This window comes from Empidonax traillii, unplaced genomic scaffold (genome assembly GCF_003031625.1).
Source record: "Empidonax traillii isolate 1590-97213 ecotype Southwest subspecies unplaced genomic scaffold, ASM303162v1 scaffold443:size705114, whole genome shotgun sequence".
In the NCBI taxonomy this organism is placed as follows: domain Eukaryota; kingdom Metazoa; phylum Chordata; class Aves; order Passeriformes; family Tyrannidae; genus Empidonax; species Empidonax traillii.
The window spans coordinates 533,893-552,090 of NW_020955636.1; the positions used below are offsets into that span (position 1 = coordinate 533,893).

The 18,198-nt window shown below is 41.6% G+C and overlaps 1 protein-coding gene across 5 annotated transcripts; it reads left to right on the top strand.

The window, feature by feature from the left end:
* Positions 1 to 1,145: 1,145 nt before the first annotated feature.
* CHST10 (carbohydrate sulfotransferase 10) lies at positions 1,146 to 17,986 on the top strand. 5 transcript variants are annotated; one of them, XM_027894799.1, is made up of 7 exons: positions 1,404 to 1,489; positions 4,590 to 4,806; positions 6,291 to 6,425; positions 9,220 to 9,317; positions 12,045 to 12,279; positions 13,694 to 13,799; positions 15,684 to 17,986. In XM_027894799.1, the coding sequence occupies exons 3-7, from the start codon at positions 6,314 to 6,316 to the stop codon at positions 16,219 to 16,221; spliced, it is 1,089 nt and encodes a 362-aa protein (XP_027750600.1). In that variant the 5' UTR covers positions 1,404 to 1,489; positions 4,590 to 4,806; positions 6,291 to 6,313; the 3' UTR covers positions 16,222 to 17,986. The 5 variants fall into 5 exon arrangements, with proteins under 5 accessions (XP_027750602.1, XP_027750600.1, XP_027750599.1 ...); XM_027894798.1 differs by having other exon boundaries at positions 4,590 to 4,795; XM_027894800.1 differs by having other exon boundaries at positions 4,590 to 4,677.
* The last annotated feature ends 212 nt before the right edge of the window (positions 17,987 to 18,198 follow it).

Genomic DNA, 18,198 nt, shown 5'->3' on the forward strand with positions numbered 1-18,198 from the left:
GTTATCACTCTGAAGCCTGAAGAAAGGAGCAACTATCTAGCCTATTCAAGACTCAAACTGGTGACAGCCACAGATTTCCAACAAAGAAACTGTCACTTATCACTGGTTCTACTTCACAGGTAGAAGAAGAGAGGCACAAGAATATGGTGTCCCAAGGTGCTGGTACAAACAGAATCAGGCAGAGAATTGGTTTTCTGATTACTGACTTTTGGCTACTGCTTTCCAATGAGATTTATGTTTTTTCTGCCTCACTGAGGGCTAGCAGACATAAGCATAGCACTGAACACGTTTGCTAAGACATTTCCATCAGCCTGTTCTGCTCCATAGGTTGGCCGTGGCATCCATACCAACAACGTCTTGGACTTGCTTGGTTGGGCTTTAGCATAGCGCAGCATGGTAGTCAAGTCTGAAAACACATGGATCAGAGGTTCTAAATCCTCCTCTAACAAGGAGGAGTGCACCGTAATACTGCAAAACGTACCCAAGAGGACTTGTTTAAATAGGTGTTGAAAAGAGACCCATCACCAGCACTTGGTTTTGATGGGATTTGTGAGTATCAGAATCCTGCAGTTGAGCATCTCTCTGGTCCAGTGAGCACAGTGCTGTGTGCAGCGACTGTGTGTGCGCTACTGTATCATGTCTTTGCAGGGAAAGGAGCCCAGGCAGGGCTACAGAATGTACAGCAGAGCTCAGATACCTGCCTTCACACTACTGCTGTTCTTCAAATGTTTTACAGCACCTTTCCTCTCCTCCTAGAGCCTGCACCTGCCCTGTGTCTGCCATGCCGGGATGAGGAGTCTTAAAGATCTTTTCCAACAAAAATGATTCTGAGATTCTGCCATTTTCAGGTTTTTGTTTGTTTGGTGTTTTGAGTTTGTTTGTTTTTTTTTTTAACACGAGCGTTAGGGACCTATTAAAGGTATTTTGAACAGTAAAAACCCAAACAAACAAACAAAAGCAAAAACAAAACAAAAAAAAAACCAAAAAAGAAAAACAAACAAAAACCAAAACAAAAGCCAACAACAAGCCAAACCAAAGCAAACACACGTATACACGTGTATTTACGAGCGTCCCTCTAGCACGCCCTGCTCCCGCCAGGCCGAGGCGAGGCGGGGACGGGAGGCCGAGGGAGGGAAGGGCAGAGCCGCCCGGCCCGCCCTCCATCCCTCCCCCTCCCGCCTTTGGGCGGCCGGGTGCGGCGCTGCGTCTCCTCGCAGCCGAGCGGAGCCGTTCCTGCGGCGGCCTTCACCTTCCTCCCCTTCCCGGCGGCGGGGCTGGGGCCTGCCCGCGGCCTCGGGAGGAGATGGAGGCGGCGGTGGCAGGGCCGGGCGGCGGCAGCAGGGGCTGAGCGGGCCCGGGGAGGCGCCGCCGCCGCCGCCCGCAGCCGGGCGGGGGGGATGCGCCGGCAGCCGGGGCCGCCCGAGCGGGCCGGCCGTGCCGCCGAGTGAGGCGGGACCCCGGCGCTGCGGGGAGCGGCGCTGGAGGGCCGGTAAGCCGGGAGGGTCGGGGAGGGGAGGGGAGGTCTGGGGGCCGGCAGCCCCGGGAGAGGCTCCTCTGGCACCCAGGGTCGGGCCGGGAAGGCGGCGGGCGCTGCGGGCATGGGCTGTTCGTCCCTGCCGGGGGTGAGGGGTAGCCCGCCCTGCTTCCTCCTCCGGAACGGGAAAAGTTTACGCCTCTTCAGCCCAGGTCCTTGCGCCCAGAGCCGGGGCTGGGGGTGGGCATTGCCTCGGCTCGTCCCCTGTCTGTCAGATCACGGCCGTGTCCTGGCGGGGACCCCCCTGTTTTTACGGAATGAGTGGAGCCCCCAGGAAGCCCCGATGCTGCAGAGAGAGGAGCCGGTGCCGTTCCCGGCTGTGAAGAGCATGGGGTGCCCGCTGGAGTGGGAGCTGGTGTCTGTCTGACAGGGCACAGCGTGCTGGGGTGGAGGAGGGTCCCGTTCCCGAGCCTGCCCCGGGCCGGGGTGGGTCCCGCAGCGGTGCAGGCGCTGCTGCTCCCACTCTCCGGGGTGGTTCCCGTCCCGCTGACAGGTGACCTGTGCGTGCGCAGGGAGGGCTCCACTCTCCAGCAGGAGCTGGAAGAGCAGAGCCACAGGCCTGTTCTGCGAGAGGAGGAAAACCTTAGGAAAGTACCAGTTTCCAGGAAAGCCTGCTATAATGTACATTGTAACGTTTAGTTGCACCACGCGACTTGCCAAAGGAGCCTGTGCGACAAGATTTTGATCCAAGATTTTTTTAACGTGTAATGAATTGGCCAGATCTCTTACCTCTAAGATAACACAAAGGAGGCATTGATGAAAATGGATTAGTTATCCCAGCTAGCTGCTGTTTGGCCTTTATTACCAGTTCCATTTCAAATTACATCATAAGTCACGTGCAGATGGGCAAGCAGTTGGGAGTTTGGGACTACTGGCATGCCGCTGCCAGTCACGATTCCTCCAGGCACTGTCCTGCCAAGGAGCCCCAGTCCAAGCAGCACAAGCTGCAGAACAGAGACCGTGCACCGAGTTTTAATGTCGCTTAAAATGTTCTGTACTTTATCCCATCATTCCCATGAAGACAGCAGTCTTTGGCAAAGAATGAGTGTTTATTTGAGGTAGCAGGTTATTCATGGGCCACGGGTCAAGCCTGCAACTCTGTGATCTTTGGTTCTTGTTTGTGTTTGAGATCCCATTTTTTTCTCATGCAAAACTGGCATCTGGCTAACCTGAGGGTTATGTGACAGTTTGTGGCAAGTAGCCCCGAGAGGGAAGGACAGAGGAATGGATGGAGAGAGGCATTTTGGGGATCTTGGGCTCCTAAAAAGTGTAGAATTGTAATAAGCGGGAGAAGGAGTAAATGGAAAACTCACTGTGTATTTCATTGGGAGCAAATGGACTACACCTTCAGCATATTTCTTGCTTCTCCTACTTGTAAAGTAGACAACAAGAAGTAAAAGACACTTTTGGAAGCAGAAGGAAACTATTACAGAGAAAAAACAGTAGCTAGTACATGTATTCACTAAAGTAAAAGGAGAGGCAACAGAAATGCAGTAATATCAGATATAAAGCAGGAAGTGCAATTATCCTATGTGAAAACAATAAAAACATTAAAGAAGATAGAGAAAGGGAGCCACAAACACATTATTAAAAAAAAAAAAAAACCAACAACTGATTATTGCATTTAGGCAAATGTAAGGTTGAGGTATTCCTATATATAATTTTGAATAGTCCTTCTTCTTGAGATCGGTGGTAAGCTGCTGATAAAGATGTCGTGTAGGATGCTGGAAGTGAGTAACAGTGCCAGGCATTGTAGTTACATTATGAGAGATCCTCTGACAAGACTATTACTTTGTCAGAGGGGGTGGTTGCAGAGTTGCTGTGTGCATAAAAAAAATAGACAAAGCTGCTTTACATTTTCCTCCCAGCATCAATGTATTGAAGGGTAATAGTGGTCGTTGTTATGGATGTGGCTGCAGTTCTGCCCCCTTTCTGGTCTCTGAGTCCAGCCCTTGAGGTGAGTCCTGTACTGCTTGCAGGTGATTTTGGCTGAAATGCTCCATCCCTACAGCACAGGACCTGGCAGCACGGTCCTGTGTATGCTAATTGCTTTTCCCATGTCATTTAGTGCAATTTCTTAGAAATCCAATACATAAATTACATAAGGAGATATAGATCAATAGTCCTTACTGAATGGTGTGCATCCATCACCATTATAAAAGCGGGCAGACTGGCAGGAATGCTATGAATGTTGGAGGTTTTTTCTACCCTTCTTTATGTAGAACAAATATACTGAGTTGGACAGAAAGGTCTGGCCCAGACCTTTCATTATGTCTCTGAAAAGCCCATAGCTGATGGTTAGAAAGAAATTTCCTCCTGCAGAGTGTTCTCTTAAAGCTTCTGTCAGTCTGCTGCCTTGAACTGAGGTTCCATTGGTTTTGAGTGTTGAATGGTTCTCATGGTTTTAGCAGAGCTACCTAAAAAGCAAAAATGTCATCGCTACATTTTTATGTCTTGATATCTGATCTAAATTTCCCTCATCTGTGAGAGTTGGAAAATCTTTCAAATGATCGTTACGTTTGAAAGATAAATCTCAGTGCTTAAAGTGGGAGATGGTGGATGTCATGGCAGGCTGAAAAATGAGGACCTTTGAGACCTAATGGTTGTCAGCATGAATCTTAGGGCAAGTTTTGCACAGGTGTAGTGGTAGAGAGAGAATAACTTCTGAACTACTTAGCTGGAAAGAGGTCAGTCCTCTGGAATTCGTGCACGCTCGACTGGCAGATAGGGAATTGCTTCAGAAAACAGGAGATGACAAACATTGTCTTTGTGGAGGTCACAGCACCTGTAATTTTCCAAAAGACAGTTGATGCATCTTTTTACCTAAATGTGGTGCTTATAGAAGAATGAAACCATTAAAGAGGAGGAAAAAAAGGACCTTTCAAAAACCAAACTGAGAAAGTAAAATTAGGCCTGAACAGTGCCATCCTGGCTAAAAATTATGATTTTTTTTTTTTTTAAATTGGTGATATTCTGTTCTTTTCCTCTTCTTACCCATTTTGCCTACATCCGTCTGGTTCTAAATGTGTTTTGATCTGCTTGTCTGCCTGCACAGGCTTTCAACATACCCTGAAGACATTTCACTTCTGTCAGCTACAGTGAGAACCCTTCCTGGAAATATTTGCATTGCTGGAAGGCAAAAGGTAGTTAGAAAAGTGATTGGCACCTGTAGCAGTAGTACTGATGTTGCAGGTGGACATGCTGAAACAATGTCAGAACCAGGCTTACTTCTGTTATTGATGCTTTGTGGGAACAAAGAAGGTGGAATACTGGTATACAACTGAAAAACTCAATATAAATTTCCTTAGAAGTATTAACCAGCACATTTTTAGCATCTTAAAATGGGAATGAGGGCGTGTGGCTTATTCCCTGACGATTCACTGAAGTGGCTGTATAGAAATTGTGATCACAAACCATGCAGACGTGACTCTCCTTGAAGTTGTATGTGGCTACTTTGAGAGTGAGTTTGATCCTATTGCTAGTTGCATGCGTGGTTTTGGATTTTTGTTCTTCCTGAGGCTACAAACACAAACCTTACAGGATTGTTGTATGGGATTTTTTGTATTAAATCCTCTTTGGTTAAGTGTTTTGATGTTGTGTTGCATGTGTCCTCAAAAGGAAGCATTCACTTATATTTTAACTTTCCAGCACCTGAGTTCAGGCCCTCAGGTATCTATCTCTCCAGCAATAATAGAGACAATGGTGCTGTATTTTTGCAGGATAAATATTCAAACCTGAGCAGTCTTGGGTTTTGGTATGAAAAGTGATGATGTTTGCTAGGTTTTTGTTGTGGGTTGTTATTTTTTGTAGTGGAGCTTTCACGGATACTCGGTGGCAGCCCCTTTGTGTATTGCCCATCAGAAGCTGAAAATTCACTGGAAGATGTAGCTTAAAATTATACATTTCTCCTAATGGCTGGGGACTTTTTTGTCATAGGTTTCCTTATATTTAATCCTAACTTCTAATAATAAAAAATAATTTATTAGGGTTACAGGAAAATTCAGGATAGAAGTGCTTAGAGCAGTACAGCAAACTTTAAAGCTGTGAGGTAGGGTAGACGCTGCATTCATAATACTGTGCAGTATCTTCATCTTCACTCTGCTTGGATTCTGTCAGTTCCTGTGGGTGGTTTCTTTGCACGTTAAATCTGCAGTCTCAATTGTTTGAGTAACAATTCCTGCTGTCCTTAGGAAGTCCTGCCTGTGAGGTTTCCCTGCAGGCATGCAGCTACAGGTAGGAGGCACTGCTGCAAGAAAACCCTTTTTATTATTCTGTGGATAGTGCTTACACTGTAACATGTCCTGAGCTGACATGGAATAACCAAGTATAGTGTTAATGTTACATCTAGGACTGAGAGCGCAGCTTTCTTCATTCTCCCTGCCTTTCCTAGAATGACCTGTCTTGCTAACTTAAATTGAAGAATAAACTATGCTGTAAAAAAATCAGGGCTTTTGCTGATCTGTCTCCCCAGTCAGATAGACAGTGCTATTGCCAGCACAAGGAGGGGGCTGGGAATGTGAATGCAGGGGTGAACGGGGAGCAAAGCCTCCCTTTGATAGCAGCCAGTGGTTACGTTGCCTCAGCCTTAACGCTGGTTGAAACTCCAGCTGAATAGGCAAAAAAGTAAAAAGTGAAATCTACTGCTATGTTTTATGACACACATGCACATTAGAGTTTTTGCATTTTGCTTATGGAAAGCATTTTTCTAAACTGGGACAGAAATAATTAATGTGTCAATCTTTTCTCTTTCAAACAGGAAGCGTCAGCTTTATATGGCTCATGCCTGACAACATGCACCACCAGTGGCTGCTGCTAGCTGCATGCTTTTGGGTGATATTCATGTTCATGGTTGCTAGCAAGTTTATCACGTTGACTTTTAAAGACCCAGATGGTAAGTTCAACTTTGATGTGAAACAGAAAATTGTGTAGTGCTTCACACAGTCTTTTCTGTGAAAGGTAGCTCTTGGCATGTTTACCACTTCATCAGTAGGACTGAGAACAGAACAACTAAATTTCTAGAAGTGACAGTGCTGATATTCAGTTCCTGCTTTTCTTGGTGTAATTCTGGAAAACTAACATCATGTCTTTTCTTTGATGGTTAAGAAAAGAAGGGATCATGTTGGGCAGTACTGTCTTGTAGTTCGGCTTTTTCAAATATATTTAGTTTCAGTAGCTTGATCTTCTAGGGCTAAATGTCATGTGCAGAACAAGAGAGCACAATTACCTGTTTAAAGTCAAAGGAGACTCACAAGGTATTGAAGAGCTTGTTTCATGTGATTCTAGTTTCTGTCGTTTTGTGGCTGCTTGTCTTGTGACTGAGGTATTATGTAAAACTTGTGGAAAGTTTTACGTCCTTTGCAATGCACTCTGCCTAGCCACCTCTGCCCTGCTTCTTGCATTCAGTGTTATCCTCTGCTGTTTGACTTGCAAACAGCTTATGGGCTTTTGCTTAGCTTAAGTAGCCCAGATGTTATTAAGCTGATGAGGAATTTAAGCCATTTGATGACACCACACAGCACAGTTTTCTGTCTGCTGGAGCTGCTCTTACAAAGTCATCCTACGGAGTGTTTTGGATGAAGGTGATGATATGACAGCCTTTGGAGATCTGTGTTTCTGCATCTTCCTAAGATACGTGAAAAAATGAGTAATTTTTGAAGCGCTGACATCACTGGTGCCATGTTTCAGTAACTTGATAATATATTATGTAACTGGATAAATATATTAGGTGTACCTTTATAAACAGCATGCCTCTATTTGCTTACAGAGAAGTGTAGGCTAACTTAGCTTTCCTTGGACCCAGCTGTTTTTGAGCCCTAGCACATCTGCAAATCAGCTGGTCTTATGTTAGATAGTTGTATCTTCCAGTATTTCATTCTAAACCTAGTCTTGTTTCACAGTTCACTTACTCTTTGAGTAGTCTTTTACTCCAGAATTTGTCAAAAAGACTAAAATGTATTTAAAAAAAAATTATTAGAGTATACGCTCTGCCGCTCTGCATTTACTTGCTTTTTATCACCTTGGCTTGCCAATTTTTACTTTTTTTTTTTTTTTTTCTCCTGTGTACTGAATCTTCCTCCCTTTTTGAGTAGTTCTCTGAGCAGAAGATGTATAAACTACTAAGCTTGCCCTGAAAAGGCATGACTGTGCTTAAGTCTATGTATGTATTGGAGATAGCAGTGTTTGTAATAGAACTAATATAGGGATGTACTTTGAATATACCAACAGAATTTTGGAGGAAGTCCAAACAGGATGGCAAATCCTGGAGAAACTCTTCTAGACTAAATAAAATATGGCTTGTCAGAAATTTTCCTTATTTGGATGTCTCTTTTTAGCAGATAGAATAAAACCGGCAGATGATCAAGGAATCAATGTTCTTTTGCATAAGCCTTTTACTGATGTCTTGGGTAGAATGAGTAATAGGAACTTCTTAATGAGAAAGAGGAAGTTTCTGTCCATCGTCTCTAGTATCATCTGCAGGCATGCTTTGACACAATGGTAATGAAAAATACCTGACCTGCTCTTCCACTGAATCAAATTATTTTACAAAAGAATACCACGAAGTAAGTCTGCGCACGACCGTAATTACAATATCTGATTGGCTGGATGCTTACACTGCTTTCAGTTCTAACTTGCTTCTCCGTGCGTGGCCTTTAAGAGCCAGTGTAGGCAGAGTAGAGTACTCCCTTAAGTGGAGAACACAGGGAGTACACATATTTTCTCAACCATAAAACAGTAAGCCCCTGTGGCTGCAGACGAAGAAACATTATTCACTGAAGAAACCGTATGAAGGGAAAAGTAGTCCACTGTGAATGTACATACATTTTCAGGGAGAAATAATTTTTTGCTTTCTAATTAGAGAAATCAGCTTGAAATTATTTTTGATCTTTCTGCACTGTGTAGACTAATGCTACAGCCTTGTGTTATTTTTCAGTTTTTCTGTACAATACCAAATGCAAAAAAAGAAAAGAGTTCTTGCCTTACATGCTTTAATTTGGTCTCAAACTATTAGCTGCCCTAAAATTCACTAAAAGGGAACAAGAGTATCAGCTAAGTTTGTTGTTATGGGTACTGTCTAAGGAAGGCCATCATTCCAGTAATAAAGGAAGAGGGGATCTTTATTTATTGCTGGTTAGAGGTGTTTACTTAGAGCACCACAGAAATAAAAGGTGGTCCTTAATGACATTTCTAGTAAGTTTAGGAGTTTACAACACAAGAAACCTATCTACTAATATAAGGGAGAGAGAAGATAATATAAGAATATAAGGGAGAGTAAGGTTTTTACTTAGACATGCTTTGGAAAGTTTATTGGAAAATAAAAAGCTACACACAAGTCCTTATAATTGTACCAAATTGTCTGTCAACTGCGACATTTAAATTCCAGATTTCGATGTCTCTTTGCACAGTTTGTTTAAAAAAAAAACAAACAAGAAAAAATCCCAAGTAAAAGATAATGGGCATGTTTGATAAAACTCAGCTGAAATTGCATCCAAAATTCCCACAGTGTACATCCTTTAAAATATTCATAGTCTGTCTTGTGTCTTGTCCAATACCTTTCCATGTAGAAACAAATCCTAGTGTTTTGTAAGCTTAATACAGAAAGTAATGTTCGTTTGTGTTAGCTGTAAAGCAGAGTAGTTGCCTTCCCCTCACCTTCTGTAATGCTCTTATCTGTCTTCCTTCTTTAGGCTACGGTGCCAGGCAAGAGTCATTGATACTGACAGCTGTGACAAAAGTGGAGGAGGTGCATGTGCCGGAGGAAAAACATTGGCCTGAAGAATTCCAGGTGCATACTGTTGAGATAAGGGTTACCTGTTTTAAAGAGTAGGAGAAAATAAGAGATTAAGTAAGGGCTTCCTGTTGTTAAAATGGATTTCTAGACACAAATTATTTTCAGACTGTTCTATTTAGATAGAGCCGACAGAATTCATTTTAACTTCACAAAGCTAGTTTGTTACGGTAACCTGCTGTCATGTTTCATCTGAACAGTTCATCTTATGGTGTTTCCATTTCTAGGAGGAAATTGTTACAGTACCCCTTTATCAAATTTTTTTTAGTTTTTTGTCATTTTTTAAAATATAATGGCCTAGTTTTGCATTACTTGTATTCTGCCTTGCTATAACCACAGGTTTGTGGTTGTTGAGGGCAAGCCTTTGTCTTGTCTATTCTCTTAGTCCTCTGCCCAAACTCTCTGTTTCTTTTTATCAGTCTCCATTTCTTTTTCATGTTTTGTGCTCTTTGTGCTTTCCATTTCAGCATTTTTCCAAAGTAGGTTGTGAACACTATAGTAGTCAATACCAGTTGATCCTTTAGATGCATAGTTCTGTGCCTTCAGCAATAAAGTGATACTTACTAATTGATAAGAAGACTCTGAAAATCCCTTATGCAAATGTAAATTTGAAACCAGTTGCACAGTGGGCAAAATCCAATTTTTTGGCATTGGTACCTTAATGACATAAGTCATCTTATGTTTAAAGTATTTTTGTGATACAGCATAGAAGGTAGGCTAGCTATATAAACGTGACACATTTTGTTTTCGTATGTAAAAAACATGAAATTTAGGTTACCCTCAAAATATGTGGAAAAAACACTTTGTTCAGTGGAAGGCTGGCAGATCTGTGTAGTCAGTTTTAATATCTTCCTTTACTTGTATGGAAGAGGATAATAAGGTTCCTGGATCTAAAACTCTTCCCTCTTGACTTCCTGACAGCGTGAAATGTAGAATAACAACATTAATTCTAGTTTTATGCAAACGAATTGTTTTGAAAGATAAACAGTCTGACAAACTGTTCAGATTACATTCCTGGAGAAGAGTGACAAACAGAAAAAGTAGAATGAGATTATCTTTTCCTTAAGGAGTATTGGGACAAAAAGTAAAATCATTTCTTTTTCATCTATAGCTTGGACACTACCTAAAATCATAGAATCACATAATGGTTTGGGTTGGAAGGGATCTTTGAAGACCATATAGTCCCAGCACCCCCGCCATGGGCAGGGACACCTTTTACTAGACCAGGTTGCTCAAAGCCCCATCCAGCCTGGCCTTGAACACTTCCACGGATGGGGCATCCACAGCTTCTCTGGGCATCCTGTTCCAATGCTTCCCCCTTGTAGGAAAAAATTTCTAAATGTCTAATCTAAACGTACCTTCTTTTAGTTGCAAACCATTATCCCTTGTCCTGTCACTACAGGCCTTGGAAAAAAGTCTCTGTCTTTCTTATAAACCCTTTGTAAGCATTGAAAGGCTGCAGTGAGGTTTCCCTGGAGCCTTCTTTTTTCCAGGCTGAACAATCCCAGTTCTCATAATCTGTCTTCATAGGAGAGGTGCTCTGTCCCTCTGACCATCTTCAGGGCCCTCCTCTGGGCCTTTTCTAACAGGTCTATGTCTTTCCTGTGCTGTGGCCCCCGGGTTGGATGCAGTACTCCAGGTGGCAGTAGAGCAGAGTAGAGGGGAAGAATCATCTCCTTTGATATGATGGACACATTGCTTTTTTTTATGTGGTCTGGGATGCATTTGGCTTTGCAAGTATGTAGTGCCAGCACATATCCAATTTTTCATTCGTCAGTATCCCCAAGTCCTTCTCAGCAGGGTTGCTCTCAATCAGTTCATCCTCTAGTCTCTACTGATATTGGACATTGCCAGCTATGTAAATCACTTAGCGGAAGGGTGAAAATTTGTCAGTAGAAATTTAAAATTTCCCATCACCTCTTCATCAGAGAAGCTTCTTTTTCCCCTCTCTCTGTTAATTGTGCAGCAAGAGGTAGTTGTGGTTCCTGTCTTAGTCTCAGAAAAATGAGACATATGAAACAGTTCATTCATCTTTGGGGAGAGGTATCCTGCCTACTTATTTTATTTGCCACAGTAAACACTGATGCTCATTGTCCACTTAATTTTATTTCAACTTGGATAAATGGAAATGCTGAATACCTACAGGTGCTAGAAAACAACACAGAACTTTAATCCTAAATTCTTTCCCAGCCACATGGGTCAGAAACACAGAATATTCTGAGTTTGAAGGGACCCATAAGGTTCATCAAGTCCAGCTCTTAGCCCTGCACAGGACATCCCCAAGGATCACACCTTGGGTCAGCCCCATCTCATCAGAGTTTAAAGCATAATTTATGTTGAAATTCCTGTCCCAACTCCTCAGAAGCTTTCCCTTGGGCTGTTGAAGCTTTGTAGGAGTTCCAGTATTTGATCAAGGTATGTTTTATGCACACCTATAAGACCCTCCTGCTCTGCAGCAGACTTAAATTATTGTATGGAAAAACTCTTACTACTGTATGCTACTACGTAATGACTTAAGAGTTGAACCAACAAGTACAGAATCAACAGCAGCAGCAGAGGAAGGACAGGAAGAACTGTGGGCTACTCCTTTAGTTAATACATAGCGTTGTTTTAATTGTTAATCTGGGAGTCATTAGCGTGCACTATTTGGGGCTTTTTAGAATTTGATCTGAAAACTGAATTCTTTTGCTTTTGTTTTTTCTTTCCCCTCTTCATTTCATAAAGCCAACTGGAAAACCTTTTTCTGGAAATCTGATCCGCCAGCCCCTGGTTCATATGGAAAGACTTGAGCTTCTCAGGAACGTCTGCAGAGACACTGCACTGAGAGATCTCTCTCACACTGCAGTTTCCAAATTCGTCTTGGACCGAATATTTGTGTGTGACAAGCACAAGATCCTGTTTTGTCAGACGCCAAAAGTGGGCAACACTCAGTGGAAAAAAGTCTTGATTGTTTTAAATGGTATCTACTCTGCTGTGGGTGTGTGGGTTTCTTTGAGGAGGAGGAAGAGAGAACAGAATTGGTCTAATTGGGGCAACACAAAAATGGATTCTTTCTGCATTTCTGTACACTGATACTCAATTTCAGCCTTTTATTCATCACAGTTCCTTCTAGTCCTTTCAAAACATCCCTTTAAAATAAGATAGACCTGCTCTTTCTGTGCAAGTAAATATTGTTATTACTTGGCTCAAAAGGAAGTAATGAAGAAGTACCCACATGCATGTGGTAGGCAGGTGTCTTATCTTTGAAGGGTAGGCACTAATTTATAGAATTTGAAAGTATTACAAGGTATCATAATTCCTAATTAACAATAATAAAAAATTTCTCACTAAAGGCCACTGACTTTAATTAGAGGTTTTTAGCCATGAGGAAAGCTAGTTAAAACTTGGCAGCTGCCGTTGGTCTGTACTGCTGAAATCTTGTGTATGGTCTATCAGTGAACCATTATAAGAATTATGAAGATTCTGAGGTGCTTAAGGCAACAGTTTGGTCAACAAAGGTATGTTATGAAAGACTGTAAAAGAAGGAGTAAAGGGACTAACCTGTTTGAATAATTATCTACAAGGTGAACACTGCCTGTCTACACGTAGCCTACCGTCCTCTTCCAGTATCCTGGTATGCCAGTAAAAATAACACATTCCCTCAGGGTTTTCTGCTGTAAACTTAACACAATCATATTTAACACACTTGTTTGCATGAGACCATCTTGCCTGTCTGTGCACCAGGGCAGGGAATTTGCTACAGATACTCGAGTCAGTTGATTTCCTCCTGTGGTTTTGCAGGTGGCATAATTTTCCAAGATCTAGGCAAAACCTGAACGTTGTAAACCCAGCTTTCTTGTTAGAAGTGACCTGCAAACAGCCAGCTCTGCACTTGAGTTTTTGTTTTCTGTACCTTGTGTGAGCTTGTTTGTGCACCCAGGCAGAAGGAAACAGTCACAAACTAGCAAATGAACTGTGTCCCTCAGCAAGACCTTTGTAGCAAGCAGTATGTGTTTAAAAACTTTAATATTAGTTTCATCTTTGAGATATGGATGGGAGGTAAAAATTGAGCAGAAATATGCCTCATATCTATGAGTGTGCATGTGTCATAATACCTATGAAAGCCACACTCAAAGGAAGTGCTAAATATGGAATTATATGAGTGCAGATGTGGTCTTGGATCTTGATGTCAAATACCCTGAAGAATTTTAACAGGTTCTAGCTTTGCAGTCAGAATCTCTCATAATTTAACAGTTTTACGCATAGTAACTGTAAATGGTAAAAATACAGAAAAGAGAAAGACATAAATCTGTCAGCCAAAGGCACACATTCTTGCTTTTACTCACTGTTTTTTCCTTGAAAGAATAACTTGTTCTCTGATTTGATTTGTTTAGGAGCATTTTCTTCCATAGAAGAGATCCCAGAAAATATTGTACATGATCACGAGAAGAATGGCCTTCCACGTTTGTCCTCCTTCAGTGACTCTGAAATAAAAAAACGGTAAGTAGTGGCTTCTGATGGGTGTGGGCAGAGTTTGGAGTCAGTGGTGGTACAGGCAGAGGTACAGCTGACGTCTCCATCTGGAATTGAGGACAGCAGGGCTTCTGTTCCACCAGTTGAATTATAGCACTATTCCATTATTCTCACAGATGTTGTTGTGTCTGCTTTTCTCCTGGCTTTGAAGGAGAACACTAGTGTAATTTGTGATACAAATAGGTGAGCCAGTCAACTCCCTCTGCATATAGGGTTTCCATACTTCATTGCACATGTAATTGTTAGGTAGTTGGCCTTCAGAAGAGAAGGTTTAGTTGGAAGGTCCATCCTGATGCCTTGGATGATAAACCTTACTGCTTACAGGCAGGATTGTCATTGCAGACAGACTTACTGGGATTGAACTAATTAGATTTGAAATGTTAGTGCTCCTTAGCCTGAGAGTATTGTCTGTTCAGCTGAACCACTTTGTCTTCCTGTTTGGGTGCTTCTATTTATTTTCAAAGCCAAAAAAATACTCTGCAGTAGAACCTTCTGCATTACTTTGGCTAGATTTTTTAACTCTCTCTGCTCTCATCTCTACTAGAGCCTATGCCATATATAATCCCTGTGAGGGGTGGCAACATGGAGAGAACAGGACATAAGATGGCAGTGGACACTTGTAAATATGTAGTTGCATGAGGTTTGTGTGTATTAAGCCATTTTGAAGAGTCAGCCTCTTATACACGTGTCAGCTGCCAGTAGAGCTCAGTGCAAGGTTTGTTGCATGCAGCGGCACAAATACATTTATCACAGCAGTACCTGTGGAATTAGGGTCACTTGCTTGTGCTGATACCATGCAAGAGAAAATATTGTCGCTAAGTTCTTGAGAATGTGGATCTGGTCTCCCTCCCTGTGAACAGCCCTGCATAAAAGTAACTTTTGACCTGCAGGATGAGCCATAATTGGGATATTTGAAGTTGAATGCTATTATGATTTGGGTTGTTGCATTCAGCTTATGACAGAAGCTGTGCTGGAGATGCATAACATGGGATTGGTTGGGAATTCTAAATTTATCAGAGAATTTAAGTGTAGAGAGAGGGGATGGTGTGGATTTGTTGATCTAGTTTGCTGACCTCTAGCCTGCCTGGCTAGGAGTAAGTCAGGAGAACGTGAAGGCTGATTCTAGTGTCTGTAGAGGCTGGAAAGAGTCCATCCGCTTATTTCAGTGAGGGCTGGGTGCTCAATCTCCTTTTTCAGCAATTTACTGAAGTAAACTTTGTTTTCAACTTATTTCTACAGATAATACCTGACTACAGAGCATTACATATTACAATATAATAATAATAATGTGAAATTTTATTGAAAACTGTAGTCTCATGTTTCATTGATGTTGTCAGCCATTACTCAAAGCATGACAAAACAGTAAATAAATTGCTAGTTTTTTTTTTCAGTTAAGAAGCACTTTGTCTAATTGCCTGTCAGTAAAAAGTGCAGCTCTCTGTGTGCATTTAGCTGCCCGAAGGGACTCTTCCCCTTGTCTTTGTGTGTTTTACTTTTTGAGCTTAATCATATGGCATTAAAAATACCTTTGACTTGGAGCTTTCAGCATCTTTTATCTCCTCTTTATGTTTTGAGATAAGCTAATCTCCTCCAGTTGAATAAAATGTGAGAACTAGGATAAACTATTTCCTCTTTGTACTGTATACAAAAACTGTAAGAAGACACAAATTGTATTTCTAGTCCTACTGATTATAATATTGATAGACTATGCAAATAGTGTAGGATTCACATTGCTATGTGTGTGGTCATTTAACATACGTTTTGTAAGTATATGCTAAACAGAATTTAAACACTTAGCTAAACCTGTTCCTTTACTATTTAATTTCTTTTTATTTTTCTTCCTCTCTGTAGACTGAATTTATACTTCAAGTTTTTTATTGTTAGAGATCCATTTGAAAGACTTATTTCTGCGTTCAAAGACAAGTTTGTGCACAATCCTCGCTTTGAACCTTGGTACCGGCATGAAATCGCTCCCGGCATCATTCGTAAATACAGAAAGAACCGCACAGAGACCAAAGGGCTGCAGTTTGAGGATTTTGTGCGCTACCTGGGTGACCCCAATCACCGATGGCTGGATGTTCAGTTTGGGGACCACATCATTCATTGGGTAACGTATGTGGAACTCTGCGCTCCCTGTGAAATCACGTACAGTGTGATTGGACACCACGAAACCCTGGAGGACGATGCTCCATATATCTTGAAAGCAGCCGGCATAGACCACCTGGTATCGTACCCCACCATTCCACCAGGCATAACAGTGTACAACAGAACAAAAGTAGAGCGGTATTTTTCAGGAATTAGCAAGAGAGACATAAGACGCCTCTATGCACGATTTGAAGGTGATTTTAAACTCTTTGGTTATCGGGAGCCAGATTTCTTGCTTAACTGACACCTGGGATAAGCTCTGAAGAAATGTCTCATGGATTCATCTAAACCTGCCTGAATACCAGCTGCAACACTGACAGAGAATGACCATTTGTTTTCTAGCTTTTTGATGTTGCTCCATTTTTCAGTGAAATATTTGTCATATGAACAAGTAGGGGCTCACAATTGTTGTTTACCGACTGCGTTTTCAGTATACAACATTGCAATATGTTAGGAATGGTGTCTCTGTTATTTGAAGTACAGAATTCCACTATGCCCTTCTCCCCTCCAGGAAAAAAAGAGGGAGAATAAATGGGCTATGATCTTCCTCTCTTTCTCCCAGACAGAATGGCATTTTTGAAATGTTGTGAAGTATTTATAAAGATGGCAATTTCATTGTAGGTTAACTCTGACATGTGGGTAAACATGATGATTCGTGCTCATGAGGAAGTAGTGTAGTCTCCCATGAGCTTTGTAAATGAGAGGCCAGTATAGGACTAAAAATTGACAAATAAAATTGTCTAGGTTCTGTCATGTGGCTGCTATAATAACTGTAATGCTGATCTAATCCCACTCTTGTTTGTCAAAAAATGAACCTAATTAGACAGAAGCTTTAGAGATGTTAAAAATGGGACTGTTCCAGACCCCATTTTTTTGTCATTTGTTTACTGTACTTACGACTGATCTATTGAGCCTCATAATTCTGCTTTTGATTTTTGAGATATTATTTAATTCCTGGCTGTGTGAGTTATCTGAGAACACCAGATGCAAATGGAACATAGAGGAAATATTAAACTGCAAGGGAAACTTCAAGGAAAAATAAAGTATCCATTGTATTTGTGGGAGCACGTATAGTAACCACGAGGTGCTCTCGCACAATATAACTTCTTTTTTCTTCTAACAGTTAAGATTAATAAAGAAGTCACAAAAGCAAGATGTCATATTAAAGAGCTGCTAGAGTTATTTGGATTAACCATCTATCTTTTTCTTATATCCAGCCTTGCTCAATGTTCAGTACTGCAGAGAACAGAAAGTTTATCCCCCTCTGAAAATCCATCTCCCTTCTGCTAAGGGAAAAAAAGAAAACAGGATGAATCTCTGATTTTTTTCAGTGATTCACTGCCATGATGTCCCAACTCAAAAATGCCCAACATCTGTGTTACCAGTTGGGTGAACTGGGTACTTGCCAGGAGTTTGAATGTCACTTAAATTTGTGCACCCATTTTATGTGTTATAAAAAAGACCAGAACCGAGTGGATGCAGCCATCATATTTGCCTGTGCTTGCATTGTGTCTCATAAAGAGCAGATTCTTGTTTGAGTTCACCAGCAACAAAAATGGGTGTGCTGCCACCTCATCCTGCAGGCCATGGGAGAGAGAGGGACCACGTATCTGAAATAAAGGAATTGCTCTGTCGCAGTGAGCATCTGAATTATATTTTGAAATCATAGTCCCTGTAGAGTTATTTGCAGAGCAGCTTAATGTTAGTGGCTAGAAATGCTAATGATAGTCAGTGCTATGGAATCTGCTTTTAAATCCAGCCACAGTATGTTTTTGATAGCTTCCTGTATTAACACAAGGAAACATCTTGCACTTGTGTAAAAGGAAAGCTGTGCCAAGCTGACATGTGCTGCTACCCACAAAAAGGAAGCCCTGTTGGAGCTGGAAATGATTTAAGAAAGATCTCAAAAGACGAACTGAAATAAGGGAGAATCATTTACTGGGCATCATTAGCATGAGAATAGTCTAGGATGGCAAAGCTGGAAGGTAGGATATTTTCCGGGAGGTGTTTTGTTTTGTTTTTTGCTTTGTTTAGTTTTGTTTTTGTTTTGATTTTTTTTTTGGTCTTGCTTTTTTTTTAGAAATTGCAACAATTACAGTGCCCTAACTTATGTCTTAACCAGTGATAAAAAGGTGTTAACATCTCCAAGTTTTTCTGTGGTTTTCTTAATATGGGAACTTAGCAAAATGCACTGTTAAATGCATTTTGGAGCTAATGACCT